The sequence below is a fragment of the Vulpes vulpes genome, chromosome 8 (genome assembly GCF_048418805.1).
Source record: "Vulpes vulpes isolate BD-2025 chromosome 8, VulVul3, whole genome shotgun sequence".
Lineage (NCBI taxonomy): Eukaryota > Metazoa > Chordata > Mammalia > Carnivora > Canidae > Vulpes > Vulpes vulpes.
The window spans coordinates 41,327,382-41,347,114 of record NC_132787.1 but is presented as its reverse complement, the minus strand read 5'-3'; the positions used below and the strand labels follow the sequence as shown (position 1 = coordinate 41,347,114).

Here is a 19,733-nt window from a genome sequence, read left to right as displayed (position 1 = left end):
AGTCCTCCAAGGAAGACAGATAAAAATTTAGAGTGTCAGTAGCATCTTCAGGAGCCCTGGAAGACAGAGGTGGCTTGAGGTTGGAGGGAGAGTGGAGAGGCTCTGTTCTGCAGAAGCCAGTCCTTGAGCATCCCCAAAGGCTTCTTGCTGAAGATGCATTGGCCTTGCCCAACTGGAGGCTCTTTAGGTCTGTCCAGGTCTTCTCTTCATTTTCCTTGTTAAGGTTTTGCCAGGTGGTGCCTTGGAGAGATGACAGAGGGGCAAGGCAACCCGGTTCTCTATCAGGGTTTGGTAATTCCTCACAAGGTCCTGGCTCAGGGGTGCACTAGGCAGCAAGGCCAGTTTTAGCACCTTCTCCTGGTAATGAGGCAGAGGGTTCGGGCAGGGCCAGCCCCTGGCAAAATCATTGGGAAGTGGGTTGGGCATGAGCTGGAGGCCTCGGGGCTCAAACCTTCCACCAGCGGAGATGTGCCGGTACCTGTTGGGGGGAAGGGGTATGCAGAGAACAGAGAGGTCAAAGGAGAGGTGCAAGCATGGTGGAAGGAGTATGGAGGGAAACAGGATAAGCTTTTTTTTCAGAGCTTAATTACAGTTTATTTTCACGGTGCTACAAGGGTAAGCCCCCAAATTTGTAACTCTTCATGTTCCTCTCAAATTTTTGGAAAAGACTTGATATTAAATATCAAACTATACTTAAAAATTCTGTAGACTCAGTGTGCCTGGCTGGCTTAGTCGGTAGAGCATCTGACTCTTGATCTCAGGGTTGTGAGTTTGAGGTTTGTGTTGCATATAGAGGTTACTTTAAAAAAAATTCTGTAGGCTTTTTAAAAAATCAGAATTATCTCAAATTATGACAATGACAAAATGCCAACCAATTAAGGTCCCAAACTAATATCATTCAAAATTAGAAAGGAGCATCACTGGGATCCTGGTTGGTTTTTTTAATTTTTAGAGAGAGAGAGAGAGAGAGAGAGCACAGGGAGGGGAGGGGCAAAGGTGGGGGGAGAGAATCCCAAGCAGACTCTGTGCTCATTGAGGAGCCCAACATGGGGCTTGATCTCACAACCCTGAGATCAGGACTTGAGTGAAAACAAGAGTTGGACGCTTACCCAACCGAGACACCCAGGTGCTCCAAGTAGGGGGATCCTATTATATTTTGAGAGTGGTAAAGACCGACCAACTGTTGTCATTAATGCTAGTGCCATAAGAAAATAAGGCATTTATACCTACCCCGAAAGCATATTTGTCATGCACATTTTGAGACTGAGGTGTAAAGCCATGTTTTACCAGCATTTTTCTATTAATCTAACACAAGCTAGCGAATGATCGTGTTGAAGGGAATCCCTTCTGCCTCTCTTCCGTGTTGGATATTGGTCTATGCCAGATAGCGTGCACCCTGTATTGTGTGTTTGGTGTTCAGATGATGAAATTATGTTATTTAGATGGTCAATCTCCCGTTCTTTTTACATATTGTCTGTATATCATTATCCAGATTCTTTCCTTTTGTCCCACGTCCTCTACTAATGCAGTGCTGGAGAAAGTAGAGAATGCAGCTCAGGGCTCAGGTGCCCCTTCCCATCACTGGTGAGCATGATGACATCCGAGAACCCTTCCTGCTCTGACCCGCTGCTGTACGACACCTGGTCTGATGGCTCCCTCTTCAACAGGCCTGTAGTGTTAAGTTCAACAGAGAGAGACTGACTTTAAAAAAAGAAAAAAAAAAAAAAAACCAACAACGGTTGAATAGTGGCAAGTTTGTGCTTCAACATGCATTGGGGCTCATCTGGCAGATATCCCTGTTTGCTGTCTTTGGTTTACATCGGACATTCTTAGGCCTGGCTGCACATTAGAATCACTCCTAGGGAGCTTTTTAAAAATCTCTGCACCCCCCCCCCGCCCCGCCCTCAGGCCAAATGAGTTAGAATCTCAGTTGTGGGACTTAAATCTCAACATTTTTTAAAGAGGCCCAGGTGACTGCAATGTACTATCAGAGTTGAGAACGGCTGGGTTTGTATATAAATGTCCCATTTCTCAGCAACGCCACGGGCATTTTGAAGCTTAGATCTGTCTGAAGACTTCTCTGGATCTCTCATGCTCAAAATTTGCTCTCTCGCTGATCTAGAGACTTTTTAAAAAAAGATTTATTTATTTATTTATTTATTTATTTATTTATTTATTTTTGAGAAACAGGGCAAACATGAGCAGGGGGAGGGGTAGAAGGAGTGGGAGAGAACCCATAAGCAGGTGCCCTGCTGAGTGTGGAGCCTGACATGGACCTGTACACAGGGCTCGGGCCCGAGGACCCTGAGATGATGATCTGATCTGACACTGAGAATTGGCCACTCAACCGACTGAGCCACCCAGGCACCCCTGAGGTAGTGAACATTTAGCTATATTTTAACCCCTTACAGAACTGCTGAAAGGAAACAGCAGTACTGGTTGGGCTCTCCCTCCCGCCATTCTGTCTTATTCCCTCCTGTTGAACTCCTACACATCCCTCAAGGTTCAGCCCAAGCACCATGCCTTCTGTGAACAGCAAAACCTTGTCTGGGACTCCTTCATTCCTAGGCCTCCAGCAACAAACAGAGGGAAACAAGGATCCTTCTCTCACAGGGACGCCATAGTAATGACACACTTTACTGACCCCCTGTCTATGCCAGACACCACGCCCTTTCATCTTCCAACAACCCTGAAAGGACCAGGTACATCTCTAATCCATACTTGGTGAAAGTGAGGCTCAGAGAAAGTCACGTTTGTGATTGAGCTGGGTAGATTGCTACCTAGATCTGTGCAGCTCCTGAACCCATGTGGCTTCCACCCTCACACACACATTCACTGTATGCTGGGCATTGCACTAAGCTCTTTTCGTGCATAATTGTGTTTCTTTTATGCTGTCTTTATAGAACCCTATATCACATCAGAAGGAGCTGTGAACTTGTCTGATGCCCCAGTCAGGCAAGAGGGAAAGTGGAGCCTAGTGGTTGACAATACAGTTCCAGAACTGAGCCGTCTGGGTTCAAATCCCAGCTTTGCCACTTACTGGCCATCATGACTTGAGCAAGATAAGTGACTTCCCCGATTCAGAGGACTTTTTTGTAAAATGTGGTTACTAGTAATAGTTTCTATCTGGGGTAGTGGGAGTTTCTTCTTCTTTTTTTTTTTTTTTATTTATGATAGTCACAGAGAGAGAGAGAGAGAGAGAGAGAGAGAGAGGCAGAGACACAGGCAGAGGGAGAAGCAGGCTCCATGCACCGGGAGCCGGACGTGGGATTCGATCCTGGGTCTCCAGGATCGCGCCCTGGGCCAAAGGCAGGCGCCAAACCGCTGCGCCACCCAGGGATCCAAACAATATAGCTCAAATGACTGGAATATCTGGTACTATCATTTCGCTGAATTTTTTTTATTTTTTTATTTTTTTTGAGGAGTGATCAAGTCTTATCACCTTTGTATGCCTAGTGTTAGCACGTACTAGCAATCAACAATCCATACTGCAAGGATTGCAGAGAGAATTACCTTCTCTCAAAATCATCGACTCCTGGCATTTTTGGGAAAGAGAAAAAATCACTAGCTCCTCAATGCTTCTGTTAATGCCCTTGGGGTTGGAATTTGAGATAGTCTATTCTTATTCCCCACCCCCTTTCCTGCCTCATCCCTTTTGTGGTAACTGCACTCAGTACAGAGAGGACTGTGCTGTGTTCCTACGGTGGGCAGGGAGGGAGAACTCCAGGGTTCTCCATTAACCTCATTCCTGTCTCTACTCAGACCGGTCACCCCTCCATCTCCTCCTTTCTACCTTTCTGAGGGCCCCCTACTCTTCCAGCCTTACCTGGTTTTCGCCCAAAGCCTTCCTGGGGGGATGCCCCAGCCCACAGGTGCCCCTTCCCCCTCTGGAGTTCTGTAATAACATCTGCTTTTTGTTCAGTGCTTTCATATATTCATTAACCCATTTTATCTTCACCCATTGAGGGAGACGTGGTCTTGACCGGCTCCATTTCATCAGTGATGGAATTGAATCTGGAACTCTAGCTCTTTCCACCAGTAATTGATAGTCTTAGCTGCCATAGACGACACCCACTGTCTATGTCACACTTTGGACACGTAGCATCTGGCAGTCTTAGCTGCCTTCTCAAGCCTCTAGGAGATAACTGCTTTTCCTAAACTCCCCAGGCGAAGGGGAAGAGACCGATTGACCTTTTTCTGTACCCCCAGGGCCTAGCCGGTGTTAAGCATCTAGTTGCCTCTTGATCAGTCTAGTTAAATGGTTAAGTGACCTCCTCCAGCTGTCCTTCCTTTGCACCTACACCTTCCCTCCAGCTACATTCAGAACCCATGACTGTGACCAAAGGCAGGAGGGTTAGAGTCCCAAGGCAGACATGAGAAATGGGGATCAGAGAGAGGGAGGGGTCACCTGAACAGGAGCAGGTTGGGTGAGCTCCACCCCCCACCGAGGAAGGAGCTTCTCTTACTTCTTGAAGTTCTTTGGGGGCAGGATGTTGCCCTTGGCATCGAGGGGAGGGGCCCTGGCTTCACTCCTCAGCTTGAGTTTCTCCAGCTCTCTCAGTTCCTGCACCGCCCTGACAGTCACCTGGGTCTTCCTGTTCTCATCCACGAAGATGGGAGTGCAGCAGATGAAGGTGAGAAAGCTGTTCTGACCCATCCAGGAGGGAGGAGGGATGGGGGGCTCCGCAGGGGGCCTGCCGTGGGCCTTCGGGTCAGTCAGCCAGCGCCACACGTTGCTATCGTAGGGCCTGTCAGGCCTGGTGGGGAAGGTGGCGGGCAGGCGGCCCACGTCCAGCCACGTGTGGAAGCCCCAGGTGTGCTGCGCCGCGTCCTTCTCCGGGCGGAGCAGCCGGCGGCGCACCTCGGACTTGAGCTCTGTGCAGGGCGGCAGCCTCAGAGCCAGCCGGCGGTAGGCCTGCGGGGTGAAGCCAGGCCACTCCCGGGCCGCACCAGGGAGGAGGAACTCGCGTCGGGCCCATGTCTGGGAGGCCAGGAGGGGCTCCCTGGCCTGGGCCATCTGGGGAGAGACCAGAGGGAGCCTGGGGGAGCGCTCTGCCTTTGTCCCGGGAGCAGCTGCTGGCCTGCTCACACCCCGGATTCTCATCAGGACCCTGGTGGCTGGGCCTGGACACTGTGTCTCCGGGCTGGGCCTGCCGTCAGAAGTCCGGTCTGCTCTGGAGGGTCCCCCTGGGCTTCTCACCTTGTGCTTCGGATTTCCCACCCTGCTCTCCTCCTCACCTGTCTCCCAGCTCCTCACTTTTCACTTTCATCCCTCCTCTGCACTCTGGCTGCCTCAGGCTCCTGCCAGGGTGGGTGCTCTGAACAGGGCCCAGGGCGCCCAGGGAAACTGTGAGGGGAAAGGCCCCTTACTGAGCGAGGCGTAGAAGGAAAATCATTCTCCAGAGAATGCAGCCCAGGGGTTCTTCTCTCCCGGACTCGTCCTCTTACTCATTTCTCTCTCATGGGTGCGTTTCCCTCACTTCTCGTCCAAACACAAGCCAAGTATGGGGAAACATCTAGAAGGCTGGTTTCTTCCCTTTCCTTTGTCCCACCTCCCGTGAAATAAACGGTAGCAGGTAGGTATTGGAACTGTGCTAAACACGTCCACAACTCAATTAACCCTTACAAGCCTAGGAGCAAGCATTGTTACGGTCTCATCTCAACGATGCAAAAAGCAAGACATGGTGAGAGTCAGGAACTCACCCGAGGTTGCCAGGTCTGTGAGTGGCAGAGCTGGGACTTGAGCCATCTGTCCGTTACTACTCATGAGACTATGCTCTTCTTTCCACCTTAGGACCTTATTGACTACAAAAACTCACCTGCCTCTTGGGCCCACTCTGCTGTCATTTCCACGTGACCACCCCAGGAGGTGGGGCTGGGCGATGTAATAACCAGGCATCTCCTTTTCTCTGTTCTGAGCTCTGTGTTCATAGTACCACAGGATTGAGAGACATCTATTGACCCCCTGACCCCAGGGGGGCAGTCCTTAGCCCAGCAGTGTGCAAACAGATAGGCTGTGGAGATAGGGCCCCACCTCCTACCTGCAAGAAAGGTTTTTGGACATGGGGCGGAACACTCTGCCCTCTGGGTTGTCTTGGTGGGCTACTGGCCATTCCACCTGTGGGCCTGATTGTCAGGAGGGGCCGCTTTGTAGGGAAGATTTTCCCTGGCAGCATTGTTTGCTGTTGGGGTTGCTATGGTGATGCTTCCTGGATGGTGACGCAGGAGGAGGCCCTTACCTCTCCCTGGGAGGACTCATCAATCCTTTGGGGCCTTTCAGGTGAGACAGGCAGGGGATAGGACTTATGTGTAGATGGTAGCCAGAGGGGTTTTTGGGGAGGGACTTGCTAGGAGGGCAGGAAGAGAAAAGCAGGGCAGGCTGGCTTCCAGGCCCTGGGTTGGGGTGGACATGATCATGAGGTGCCTATAACTGGGCCCATCTTTCCCTACTCTCCAGAAGGGGAGGGCCCTGCCCCTCTGTAGGTCTTTCCCTTATAGGAAGCACCAAAGGGCCAAGTTAACCATTAGGTTCAGTGGTTCTGAAGAGGCTTGCCATGCAGGACCAGCCAGGGAAACCTGCCAGTTTCTGATGTATGCCTGCAGAGGATGTGGGAGGCAGCCCAGGCCAATGCCCTGAGCACTCTCCTTCATGTGCTTTGTGTTGGCTTCAGGCCTTACCTCTTCCCTGTCACCACCATCTCCATCTCCCATGTTCTTCCCCAACCCCTCCTTATGCCTCAGGGACCAGACACCGACACACCACAGAGAGCACTTCCACCCTGGATTTTATTGACAGTTATGGTAGTGTTCTCGAGCTGGCTCACATGCATGCGGTCAGCTGGGGCCTAAGGTGGCTCTTAGCAAAGCTGAGGTGTGAGCTAAGGAAGTTAGGCAGGGCAGGGCCCTTTCAGTCTTCTCAAGCCTTGGGCCAAGTTCTTGGCAAATGGCTCGTCTCTCTGGCATGATTAGGGACGTTATCAGAGAAACATCTCAGGGGAGCACATCTGGGCACCTGCATTCTTTGCTTCAGATGCATCCATTCCCCCACCCCCAATTCAACTCTTGACCCTTGACAAAAGACCTTTTTTTGTCAGGATTTCTTCTTGCAGGAAAGCTGACTTGGAAACATGGGAAGGTGGGAAGGGAGGGGGACAATAAGCAGGACCCTAGGAAGCAGATCTGCTTGTCTACAGTAAAGAGCCCTGAAGGCAGGTGCCCTGGGCCTGGAAGAAACCGTACACTGCGCGTCCTCCCTTCTCTAGGAATTGAATGCAAGGAACAGGAGCAAACAAACCCCTTGTCATCCTACCCACCTTTCTGGCAGTCTCTAGATAATGATCTAAGGAAATAAGCTTACATTTATAATTAGAGGATAATTTGGAGAATATACACTATTTACAAAGGCTGCCCTGCAAGGATCAGGAAAAGTGGGGGGACTCCTGGGCACAGGTGTAAACAGTCCGAGGAGTTCCTAATCTCTTTTCACCCTTGCTTTTGCCATTCCCACCCCTTAGCTCCTAGCAGGGAGAGTGAGGAACCGGATTCTTTTGGGGAGCAGTGGTGGCACAGTGACTGGTCACCAGGACCTTGCTGCTTGCAGAGGGCTCAGTAGTGGCCATGGCTTGATGTCCGTCTTGGCATAAGCAGGCAAAGTGGAGCTAGAGGGGCGGACGGTCCCTGCCTGCTGTCCTCGGATGGCCCAGCCACCCGAGATCCTGGAAGCATGGACAGCTCAGGCAGCAAGGGTAGGGTAGGCCTCTACCGTAGATCAGGAATGAACTGAGCCCAGTTGATGCTGTCAGGGCCCAGAGGGTCCTCCTCCAGGCCCGGAAAGCTGATGTCCAGCAGGATCTTGCTGAGGCTGTCATTCATCGTGTCCAGAACCAGGCCTTCGGTCAGAGAGCGGTTGGCTGAGAGGCTGGCAGCCTCTGGCCCGGGGGAGTCTGGCTTGGGGACTTCCATATCTGAGGGGGAGGAGGTGCTGAAGGGGTCAGAGGTGAGGTCAAAGGGCTCAGAACTGAGGAGCTCTCGGGGGGAGTCAAAGAGGGGAATGCTTTTCAGAGGGGTGGTGCTAAAATCCGTCAGCCCCAGGGCATCAGGCAGGGTGCCGAAGGCAGCCTGGGGGTGGTGTACTGGGCTGAACTCTAGCCCCCCTACTTTGGCTGGGGGTGTGAGCCTCCAGGATTCGGGGGTCGCAGGGAGGACAGATTTGCTTGGAGTGGAAGAGATGGGCAGCGTCTCCTTAATGGGCGTCTTAAAAGGTCCTCCCTCCTCTTGGGAATAGCCAAGCCGGGAGGCAGGCTCAGAGGACTCTGTGGGCAAAGTAAGCTCGGTGGCTCGCTGGGAAGCCCCGGGGCCCTGGGAGAAGAGCAGCTCGGGCTCCGGCTCATCCAGGCAAGGAGGCAGGAGGTGCTGTTTCCTTCGAGACCGGCTCATCTCCCTCCCCTCCCTCCGTTTAATCACAAGCATTTCTGAGACACATCGGGCTGGGGACTTGAGCCCGCTGTAGGACCTCTTGGGCCTTGGCGTGGGAGAGTGGGACGAGTCCTCCCAGGAATGAGAGGATTCCTCTTTGATGGATGGGCACGGCGAGGGCCACTCCTCCAAGGGCGGGCTCTCCACTTTGATGGGCCTCCCCAAGTGTAGCGTCTCCTCCCCAGGCTGGGGTTCTTCCTCCTTGATGGACTGAACTGGAAGCAGAGGAGACAGCCCTTCTCCGAGGGGGAGTTTGTCCTCTTGCAGGGGCCCTGTGGGCGGCAGAGGGGCCACCCCCTCCTCAGCTAGTAGCACCTGAAAGGGAAGCAGGGGTGCAGTGAGAGGAAGCTCTCTGGGCCTTGACATTCACCCCACCCACCAGGCGGGACACAAGATTGTGACTAAATCAAGCCATAGGCTGGTACGGATCCTCATTTTCTATCTTTTAAAAGTCTTACAAACTATGAAATACGAGAATATACGATGAAGGTGGTAGTTCAATTCTGGGGGTAAAAGAGAGAGCATTTATTATGCCGCTGCTATAATTAGTACCCCGCAGAGAGACAGAAACCTGGATGCCAACACCTGGGTGGCTCAATGCAACGTTGAGCGTCTGCCTTCGGCTCAGGTCGTGATCCCGGGGTCCTGGGATCGAGTCCCACATCAGGCTCCCTGAATGAAGCCTGCCTCTCCATCTGCCCATGTCTCTGTCTCTCATGAATAAATAAATAAAATCTTAAAAAAACAAACGAACAAATAAACAAACAAAAAGCTGGATGCCTCTTCATAGCATACACAACGATTCAAACAGAAAAATTAAAACCATATGAATCCTGAAAGGGGATCTGGGAGACTACATGTACAATCTGAGGGTGGGGGCGACTCTCTTAAGCAAGACTGGAAACCCAGAAGCTGTAAAGGAAAAGAGAGACACAGTTTGACTATATAAAAACTTAAAATCTTCTTACAGTGGCTAGGGGACCCGTGAAGAAAGAAACAAACAATAGAGGTAAAAAACTACCTTCAGCACAAAAGACAGACGTTAATGTTTCAATGACAAAGAACTTTCACGTATTATTATCAAAACCCCATAGAAAGATGGGCCATGCCCCTAAATAACTATCTTGTGGTGAACCATTGCAAGTGACCCAATGTAACAAGAAGGTACTCACGCTTACTGATGAGCAAAGAGAAATCAAATGAAACAAGGTGATATCATTTATACAGAGCAGATGGGCAAATATTTAAAAGACTATGATTACCAATTGCTGGCAAAGATATAGGTCTTGTCACATAATGCTGGGAGAGATGTAAATTATTGTATATTTTTTTGGAAACCACTAATTGGCAAGATATAATAAAATGGAAAACACCTTTCCACTGGGCAACCTCATGTCTGGTTTCCTATCCCACAAAATAAAAACGCTTGTAAGAAAGGTACTTGCAAAGATATTTATTGCAGTATTGTTCATAGGGCAAAAAAATCTAGAAACAAGATGTACCCATAAAAGTGGAATGGCTGGAAAATTTATGGCACAGCTACATGGTGGAATATTATGTGGCCATTAAGAGCCGATGCCATGTGATTGGAAGAATTTCCCAGTGGCAGAAAAGTGTAATGTGATCCCATTTTGAACATTCTGGGTGTTGTATGTGCATGTATAAAGTGGCTATGGCTACATGCGTATGTACCATACACGAAGAGCAGGGATAAATCATAAAAACAAACATACTAAATTGTCATCATGGGGATGAGAGTGAAGGTGGGCGGAGGGGAGGCACCAAGAAGAAAAGAGAAAAAAGAAAAAAGACTGCAATAAAACAAAAACAGGGTATGTGCTAGTCACATGGATACATTTAGGTAAAATTATATATGGTAGTATATATAATTTTATGTACATTTAAAAAATATTTTTTAAATTAAAAAATATAAAGTAAACCCAAGTCTCTTTAAACTCCAGAGCCTATGCTATTTCTATCTCAATGAAGGAGGCACAAGGGGCCCTTTTCTCTGCTTTGTTCTAAGTTGGCTCTTGCTCATAAATCCTTCTGCACTGAGGTAAGCCCAGACTTGGTAGCCCATCAGTGTATAGGATCTTGACTTACCCTCCTCACATTCTCCTCAAGCTAGACCACTGGTCCTCAACCTGGGGGCCATATCCCCACCCTCTTGCCCCCTAGGCGACATTTGGCAATGCCTGGACACATTTTAATTGTCACACTGGGGGTTGCTCTTGGGATCTAGTGGGGAGAGACAAGAGATGCTGCCAAAGATCCCTCAGTGGGTAGGACCATACCTATCTGCCCCCAACAAATAATTATCCAGCCCTAGATGTCAATAGTATGGAGACTGAGAACCTCTGAGCAAGACTAACCCAACCACTCTACCATTACTGGGTATAAACTGGCATCTCCTGCTCCCATGGTACTGGTCATTAGAATACTGTTAACACACCTGTTTACTTGCCCAAATGTATGTCCTTCTAAAACCAATTTCCCTTGTAAATTCTTCCTTACCGATCCCAGCCCACCTCTCATAATCCCCCTTGTCTGAATTGTTATAAACTTCTCAAGTACTCATGGGCTTCTGACACCACGTACACTATAAGCCACAGTCCTTTTTAGCTCTTACAATGTTCTTGAATTTTCCTTAGTTGTCACAAAGGAAAATGCCTGGTCTACCCAACTAGATTCATAAGCTTCTCAAGGAACACTGAGCAGAGTGCTTGCCAACAACAGGCCCAACGCTTTTAATTGACTGGTGTCTCTCCTCAGAGGAGAGCAGAAGCCACTTACCTTGGGGGCAATACGGACTCGCTTGCTATGGCGGGCAAGCTCTGAGCTCATGAGTGAAGCTGCCAGGGGCAGTGGCATTTTTACCGAGGGCTGCAACACCAGTGACTGGTTCACTGGGAACTGGATGGGTACCAGGTACGAGCTGACCCGTGGCAGTAGTGGCTTCATCTTCCGCCCTAGGAGGACACAGGAGAGATGAAGAGCAGGAGTCCAGGGACACACCCCTTCTCAAGCCCAGGAGCTCTGCTCTCCTTCTCTGGCTCAGAGCCTCCTTTGAGCTGGGCATAGACTCCCGTGGTCTGGTTCTCTAAAATATGCCCCTAGAGCAAGGACCAGCCTGATGCCCACTCTCCCATACTAACGTGCGCCTAGTGGGAGTTCGCTTTTGATGGTCACGTTCCGGCGGAGCTCAGGATTGGGTCGTTTCTGCTGCTGCTTGTGGCAGATAGGGAGAGAAAGAAATCTGGGTTAATAAGGCAGGGGGAGAAGGCAGGAGAACCCACCAGTTGCTTCCGATGCCGTGCACTGAGCTAACCGACAGCCCAGAATGAAAAGGCTGGTCTGGGGTGAATACAGGTGAACACGGTCTCCAAAGCCTGGTTAGCGGGAAAAGGTGGATGGCACAGATAGACGATGGCAGGACAGTCCTACCACCTCATCCATGTGTCCTCGCCGCCCCCAGGGAATGCTAAAGCATGTAGTTCTACGAGCGGCCAAGAAAAGCCAGGTAGAAAAGTGAGGGAAAACTGCCGCCTGCCAGGCCTACACCATGCACCTGCCATTGCCATCTTGCACTAAGCCCGCGGTGTGTCCTCCTGTCACACCCTGCTCTGCTCCGTGCACCTTCATCATGCCCATCACGGGGGAGGAGAAGTGGGCATGAGCTGGGGCGTGGGGAGGAAGAGGAGGTGGTGGCCATCAATTTCCTTCCTCCCAGATGCTTAGGGTGCTCTGCATTTAGGGCTGGTAGTCACACGGCACACAGGCTCCCTTCCCTTGTCCACTAGAGCCATGCTGAGCAGTGAAAGGAAAACAAGGCCAAGCCCCGAGCCAGGAGGAAAAGAATCTTACTGATTCCAAGTGCTCAGGCGATTGTGGAGACCCTGGGTCCAGTGGCTGGTGGCGGTCAGGCATTGTGGGAGAGAAATGAGATGAAGTTACCACCAGCGTGGTCAGTCTGACCGGATCGGGAAAAACAGCTATTCTTGTTTGACGCTGAGGGCCACTGGGGACAACTTTCCCTCCCGGGGAATACTTATAGCTAGCAGCAGCCTTATGGGCACTCTGAAATCCCAAAACAATCACTTCTGCAAAGATGTTCTGGTGGCTCAATCTCTGGTCTCCAGGCTAAAGAAGCGATCTTTGAAAACAAGCTTCTCTAGACTTCCTCTGTAAGAATCACCAGAGATGCTTGCTCAAAATACATATTCCTAGGCCCATCCCAGACCCACTAAGTCAGAAGCCACAACAGAGGGGCCTGTATTTTAATAAGCATCACAGGCAATTCTTATCCACAAGGCAGCTAGGGAAACACTGCCCAGGGAAGTCATCTATTTGGATCCGAGCAGTCCTCTCTGTGGCCTAGCCTAGAACAGAAGTATGTCATTTGGTGTGTGTCAATTGTATTTAATTCAGCTAGTTTTACGCAGGTCGTCTCTGGGCTGGCTGGCTTCTAACTCTGCCCTGGCCAGGTAAGATCATCACAAGGAAGATTCATTTCCTTTTGAGACAGAGATTACCATGCCCAATTCTGGCCCTATTTAGATGAAACCAGGATACTCACCTTAAACACCTGGTCCAATGTCAAGTAGCGATTGGCACTGGGGTGGATAGTCCAGAAGGAGACCTTGCCATTGGCAGATGTCTCTCGAACAAACATGTCATGGAGAGAAAGGTTGTGGCGGATTGAGTTCTGCCGGAGAGAAAGACAACTACTTCTCAGCTACTTTAGCTTCAGAGTCATCCCCTTTGATCTCTCCCCAGTGGATATCAGCCTTGCCTCCCCCCATCCATTGCCAGCAGCGTCCTCAAGATCTTGCCTACTGATCTTGTCAACTGGCACCTCTCTCCCTGCAAGCTGGGCCATAAAGCCATCAGTCCAGCAGCTGGTGATAAAGAAAAGACCTAGATGGCCGTCAGTAGCTAGGAAAGAGGACCAAGGCTGTGAAACAATCAGCAGCAAGATAGATGAGTAAGGAAACTAAGCAGCTAAGGAAATTTCATTGAGGTAAGAGTGTGAAGAGTTCTACCGTGGAGGAAACAAAACCAAAAACTCTTGCTTGGAGCTGCCAATCTGTCAGAAAACCAGCACTGAGGCTCTGACGGTGTAGCATGCGCCATAGTCACTCCAAGGGATCTCAGTGTTCCCACAAGTACAATGAAGTCCCTGCCTTCTGGAGACAACATATGACATTAGAGGAGGTGAATCTTCAGTCACAAAGCTCATGGACAGCATTTTTTTTTTCCACGAAGACCTTATCTTTTCTTTCTTTCTTTCTTTCTTTCTTTCTTTCTTTCTTTCTTTCTTTTTTTTTTTTTTTAAAGATTTTATTTATTTATTCATGAAAGACACAGAGAGGCAGAGACACAGGCAGAGGGAGAAGCAGGCTCCCTTTGGGGAGCTCGATGTGGAACTCGATCCCACAACCCCAGGATCATGCCTGAAGCCAAAGACAGACGCTCAACCACTGAGCCACCCAGGCGTCCCTAAGATCTTTTCATAAAGCTACTTAGTCACTCCAGCTGCCATCCAACGTAGCACAAAAGTAGGCTCAGTGCTACCCTGGACAGTCTCTCCAGGATCTCTACCCTTAGGGACCTCAGGGAGGGACCAAGGAAGTGGTTGTAGAGCTCCTGTTGACCATCTTGCCCTGATTTGACAGGATTCAGATACAACTGTTTTCAGTTCCAGCTTTTTTTGCACTTAACTGTTACTCAGAGCACCAGACAGAAACTGCTGCACATCTATGAGGACAAACTGCCCAGCCAGAGTGACCTTCGCTTTGGTCACTACAGGTTGTTACATACCTTCCAGCCTGGCTTGGCAATGTGCTTAAAATAGGGGAAGTGATCCTCGATCCAAGTATAGATGTCTTTCAAGGTCATGCGCTTCCTCTCGGTGCTGTTGATGGCGAACTGTATCATAGCCATGTAAGAGTATGGCGGCCGCTCAGACACAGAGTCCTGCCAGGATGCTGATGCTCCCGGGGTTTCCTCAACCTGAGAGTTATGAGAAGCCAAAGGTAAGGAGAAAAAGAAATGACATGGAAGAATTCATAAGACCTCCCTGGAGCCCCCTCAAAGAACATCCCCTAGAGAAACCTTTTAACCTGCAGAACCATGCTAGAAACCAGCTCATCTGAGACAACTATTCCATAGAACAAAATTTTAGGATTAGGAAGGGTAGCGATGATCTAGTCCAGTCCCTAGCCAAGGTGGAGCCACTTCTGTCATTATTCATTTTTTAAAAAAGATTTTATTTATTTGAGATGGAGTGAGAGAGAGAGAGTGCACAAGCAGGGGAAGCAGCAGAGGGAGAGGGAGAAGCAGGCTCCCCAAATGAGCAGGGAGCCCAATGAGGGACTTGATCACAGGACTCTGGGATCATGACCTGACCTGAAGGCAGATGCTGAACCAACTGAGCCACCCAGATGCCCTGTCATTGTTCATTTTGTTGAATATATTGTCCAATAATAAGTGAAGGTCCAGTCTTTGCTATTTGAAATCTCTCAGGAAAGTTTGGGTGTATATTATGATTCTTAAAGCATTGATTTTATACTAAAACCATACTCATTTTTCAGACCCGGGAGTCAAGAGACCAAGGTCTTTGTCCGCTTTCTACTATTGCTGTGATGTGAACAAACCCATCTCTTTTCACTGTTTGTATAAGACAGATATTCCCAAATGTCTGCAAAGCATACATCTGGCTAAGTCTTAGGCAAAGAGCTGATCGGTCACATTTGTAAAACTGAGCTCTGGAGCACCTAGGTGGCTTGGTCAGTTGAGCATCTGACTCCTGGTTTCAGCTCAGGTTATGATCTTAGGGTTGTGGGATCGAGCCCTGGGTTGGGCTCTGTGCTCAGCTCAGAGTCAGCTTGAGATTCTCTCTCTGCCCTTTGCCTCCCCTCCCCACCCCTGGCTCACACATTCTCTCTCTCTCTCTCTGGAATAAAATAAATCTTAAAAATAATAGATACAAAAATTAAAAAACCCGAGCTCTAACTTTAAAAAGTGCATAAGTTTGAAGTGAACAGCTTTTTACTTTTGTACACATCCATGTAACTTTTCCCTTTTAAAGTTTACTGAATGAATGATCTAAGGGCGTGTGCAACAATATGGCAACTGTGAAAAACAACCCCAGGCTGGATAGTTGGGTCAAATCAAGTTTGATTACCACGGAAGTATTTAAAACTTACACCTAACTCACTTTATTTGCTATCAATTTATCTTCTAATAAAACTATTCTCTAAAAATGCTCTATTCCTTTCATACCATTGGGGTGCCTCTTTAAAGCTCAAGTGGCTTTCCAAACTAAGATCTCTTCATCATTTCCTGAATACCTACTAAGCACCTGCGAAAGGCAGAGTACTAAACTGCTAATGGAATACAGAGTAAGCCAGGTGCATCTGCCCTCAAGGAAATTTCACAGATGGGGGCAGAAAAGATTCCAAGACAAATGGCAGCTCCAAAGTTATACAGAATCACACTAAGTGAAGTGCTGACACCAGAACTTAGGGATTGTCTTCCACACACCACCTGATCCATTTCCCTCCTTAGAAATTCCCTGCAGTGGCCTTGACTTCCCTAGTGAGTGACAGAACAGTTCACCTTTACCTGACTTTGCTCCAGGTGACGATTCTCCTTTCCCTCCATCTCTTGTTTGATGTTGCTGGGGCCCAGTCCATCCGAACTCATCTTTCCAAGCCACTGGATGTTAGTCAAGCTGTTGTCGAGAGTGCAGCCTGCTGCCTCACTGCCAGCTAGAGGGGAAACAATCGAAGATGCCACTTAGCTGCCTGAACCAGTGCCCGGTAGGCCCATCAAAATCGGTGGTTAGGGAGCATTTCTCCAAGACCTCTACCCATAGGGACAGGGAACAAGTGCTGAATCTACTGTGGCTCTCAGGTACTCTGCCCCATTATGGATTTCAGGAGAGAATCAGAAGTCACACTCAGCCTGAGAGATCAGTCAAGGCAACCCAACTAACAAAAGAATTTGTATTTGGACAAAGTCACTTTTCCTCCTCATGCTTCAGTTTTCTCCTTTATTAAAATGGGGGGAAATTCCTATTTCCTTATATGGTCAAGGGGGAAGATAATTAAGAAAAATAAACAAATCCTTTTCTCATATAAGGAACATAAGAGAAATGCCAAATATTTATTTGGGCACTTTTGACAGCGCCCAAAAGATCTGGGTCAACGACTGGGGATGAAGAAAGACAAGACTTTCCCCTGGTTCAGGCTAGGTGCCTGTCTGTGAAGTATCAACTTGATGGACTGCAGTCCTTGCTACCAGAGAGGAAAGGCTGGGCTCCTCACCCCTTTGCCTTGCAGACCACATACCACAGCTCTCCCATCTCTGCCCGGGAAGGGCTCCAGGTGGTCTAGGCAGATTCACATCCCTAGCTGCCGGCTTTGATCCCAGGGTCTCGGTGACCACTTCTGTCCTCTTGGGATCATTGCTGGTTTGGGCTTGAGGCTGGGGTCCTGGAGGGTGAGTGGGGGCTCCCCCACAGCTGATGAGGATGAATTTGTTGGGCCCAGTGCTGCCACTCTCTTTTCCTTTGGCGGTCAATGCTGTGATGATGCTCTGGATATTGGCATTGTTAGGGATGGCCACCACTTGGGTGTTGGGCATGGTGGGGTGGTTAATAATCTTGATCCCAGCTGGAAACTTGCAAGAGTTGGACTCTGCTGCCTCCTTGGAGGCCTGTGCTTGACCAGGTTCCTGTTGGGCAGGGGGCCTCTTAGGTTCCTCTCCTGATGTTTCACCTGGGGCATTTTGAACAGGAAGGGGCAGCCTCCGTCTTTTGAGAATCAGTGGCCGACGGGGGCTGGTTTTCATTATGAATCTGTGCTTTCACTCTCCATTGAGAATCACAAGCACGGACCCTGGAAAGTGCAAGGAACAGCAGGATGTCAGAGATTTGTTAGGCTGAGAAGGAGGTATTGCTAGAGAGAGGTGTTCCTCTTTCCAAGACCAAAAGCAAGAGCCCATGGGTCCAGGTTAATGATCCCTGGGCCTCTGTAAAGACATCAGACAATAAGGAGATGAGTTCTATGACAAAAGAAAGCTTAAACCTAGACATTTCAAAAGGGGAAAGTGGGACTGGGTTGATTATAGGTCAACAAGGCCAAAGGTCTTCCAGAAGCTTAAGAATGTTGGCTAGAGAAATGAATGGGACAGTTACAAAAGTGTGGAAATTTCTATTATTGCTTATTATTATACAGACCGCTTGCAGTGACTCGAGGGGCAGGAATGCTGAAATAGGAGGACATTTGGCAATTTGAGAAGTCCTGACAAAACTCTGATCCTGGGATCCCTGGGTGGCTCAGTGGTTTAGCACCTGCCTTTGGCCCAGGGCATGATCCTAGTCCCGGGATCGAGTCCCACATCAGGCTCCCTGCATGGAGCCTGCTGCTCCCTCTGCCTGTGTCTCTGCTTCTCTCTCTCTCTCTCTGTGTCTCTCATGAATAAATAAATAAAATCTTTTTTTTAAATTTTTATTTATTTATGAGAGTCATACAGAGAGAAAGAGAGGCAGAGACATAGGCAGAGGGAGAAGCAGGCTCCATGCACCGGGAGCCCGATGTGGGATTTGATCCTGGGTCTCGAGGATCGCGCCCTGGGCCAAAGGCAGGCACCAAACCGCTGCGCCACCCAGGGATCCCAAATAAATAAAATATTAAAAAGAAAAACAAACAAACAAACAAACAAAAAAACCAAAACAAAACTCTGATCCCATAATCTATTTCAGGATTGATAAAACCTGTATATATTTTTTTATATCATATTAGTTTATAAATAAAAGGATCAGCACCCATAGTATCAGAGGAGAAAGGTAGATCGTACTATTGCTCCCTTGCCAACACCTCCTCCACAAGACCTCAAAGAAAATGGAAACTGCTCTATTCAGGGCCCATGGTGCTATTCATATCACAGGCTACCACCCTTGCACTGGCAAAAGAAAAAGTACACTTTTCTTTCACAATCTGCAAAACATTTCTATAGTGACATTTTAGTATTTGCATGTGCTTGATTCATATTTTAACTTTCTAAGCATGTTACTCTATTGCTTAATTTCTCTTCCAGAACCAAGAATAAAACCCTATCTGCTAAGAGAATGTCCTGTCATCAATAGGCTAAGTGGTTTTGTCATGTTAAGGAAAATAGTTTTATCTTTTAACAAAATTGGGTTTGATTTTTAAAAATACACGGGATACTCTATCATGTAAAATTGCGTACTCCTGGCCAGAGGAATGGGCTGTCTGTGTTAGGTCATCCACTATCTCCCAAAAGATGACTGTCTTGGTCCTATGACATTTGCCATCTGCTTAGAGTTCATAGGCTCTCTCCCCTCTGCCTCCTCCCTTTCTTTTATACCTAGGTTTCCTCTACTTTCAAATATCAGTTTTATTTCTCCCTCATATCTCTTCGGGCCTCCCTCCGTTCCCCCACCAATCAGTAAATACTATTATTCCTTCCCTGTCCCCAAAAGAGATCTTCCTGGTCCAAGGCTTCATTTTGCTTTCAACTCTCTCACCAGTCTCTTGCTATCATTGGCAACACTTGATCTAACCTAGGGGACTTCCAGAGTGACTCCTCTGACAGCACTGCCAATGCTGACCAGGGAAAGCTTGCAGGTGCTCAGGGACCAGGGGAAGGGCCCTGGAAAAGGGTGGAGTGCAGGCAGTGCTGCCCAGTGGTGAGGGCGCCTGGGCGCTGGGAGGCTGTGGGCACGTTTGCCTCCTACGTAAGGCAGAAGAAGCTCAGCCTTCACGCCAGCCACGGTCTGCCTAGAAAAGCAGGCCACCCCAGCAGCCCTCCCGAGGTTGTGGGCAGGGTGCAGAGGTCAGACTTCCAGGGAAGGCCGAGGGGCGGTCTGAGAAAGAAGCGAGGGCAAGGCCGGGAGGCGGGATGCAAAGAAGGCTTGCACCGCCGCTCAGCCCTGGTCCCGCGTGGCCCCAAACCTCCGCTCGGGTCCCGCGCCCGGCCGCGCGACCCCCTGACCTCGGCGCCCGAGCCCGGCCTCCCCGCCGCCGCCCGGGCCGCGGCTCGGACTCCATCCCTCCGCCCCCCGCTCACCTCCCGACTGCAGCAGTCGCCGCCGCTGGGCTGTGGCTCCGAGGCCGGGTTCCGGGCCCCTCCGAGCTGGGGGCCGAGCCGGGGGCCGAGCCGGGGGCCCGCACGGGGGCTCGCGCCAGGACGGCCGGGTCCCCGGCGGTGCGGGAGGGGTGGGGAAT

The 19,733-nt window shown here is 49.5% G+C and overlaps 2 protein-coding genes across 2 annotated transcripts; both read right to left on the bottom strand.

Annotated features, from left to right (window-relative positions):
- Positions 1-6,113, bottom strand: TEX52 (testis expressed 52). Its single transcript, XM_025995572.2, has 3 exons — positions 6,042-6,113; positions 4,467-5,017; positions 1-478 (listed from the first exon to the last, which is right to left on the bottom strand). Exons 1-3 carry the CDS (start codon positions 6,111-6,113, stop codon positions 184-186), a joined length of 918 nt encoding a protein of 305 aa, XP_025851357.2. The 3' UTR covers positions 1-183.
- Positions 6,114-6,768: 655 nt separating this feature from the next.
- On the bottom strand, positions 6,769-19,701 carry FOXM1 (forkhead box M1). Its single transcript, XM_072766235.1, has 9 exons — positions 19,576-19,701; positions 16,833-17,381; positions 16,105-16,250; positions 14,299-14,490; positions 13,055-13,183; positions 12,343-12,387; positions 11,634-11,703; positions 11,272-11,447; positions 6,769-8,790 (listed from the first exon to the last, which is right to left on the bottom strand). The coding sequence occupies exons 2-9, from the start codon at positions 17,332-17,334 to the stop codon at positions 7,759-7,761; spliced, it is 2,292 nt and encodes a 763-aa protein (XP_072622336.1). The 5' UTR covers positions 17,335-17,381; positions 19,576-19,701; the 3' UTR covers positions 6,769-7,758.
- Between the last annotated feature and the right edge of the window lie 32 nt (positions 19,702-19,733).

What these genes read in the sequence shown, in the direction of transcription:
- TEX52 (XM_025995572.2), bottom strand. Translation starts at nt 6,113, where the DNA reads ATGGCCAGTAGCCCACCAAGACAACCCAGAGGGCAGAGTGTTCCGCCC. An exon ending in TCCAAAAACCTTTCTTGCAG is followed by an intron (nt 5,018 to 6,041) that starts GTAGGAGGTGGG and finishes GTCTCTCCCCAG; the next exon opens with ATGGCCCAGGCCAGGGAGCC. An exon ending in CCCCCAAAGAACTTCAAGAA is followed by an intron (nt 479 to 4,466) that starts GTAAGAGAAGCT and finishes TCCCCCCAACAG; the next exon opens with GTACCGGCACATCTCCGCTG.
- FOXM1 (XM_072766235.1), bottom strand. Translation starts at nt 17,334, where the DNA reads ATGAAAACCAGCCCCCGTCGGCCACTGATTCTCAAAAGACGGAGGCTG. An exon ending in CATTGGACCAGGTGTTTAAG is followed by an intron (nt 12,388 to 13,054) that starts GTGAGTATCCTG and finishes GACCGCCACCAG; the next exon opens with CCACTGGACCCAGGGTCTCC. An exon ending in GAGTCCGTATTGCCCCCAAG is followed by an intron (nt 8,791 to 11,271) that starts GTAAGTGGCTTC and finishes CTTCCCTTTCAG; the next exon opens with GTGCTACTAGCTGAGGAGGG.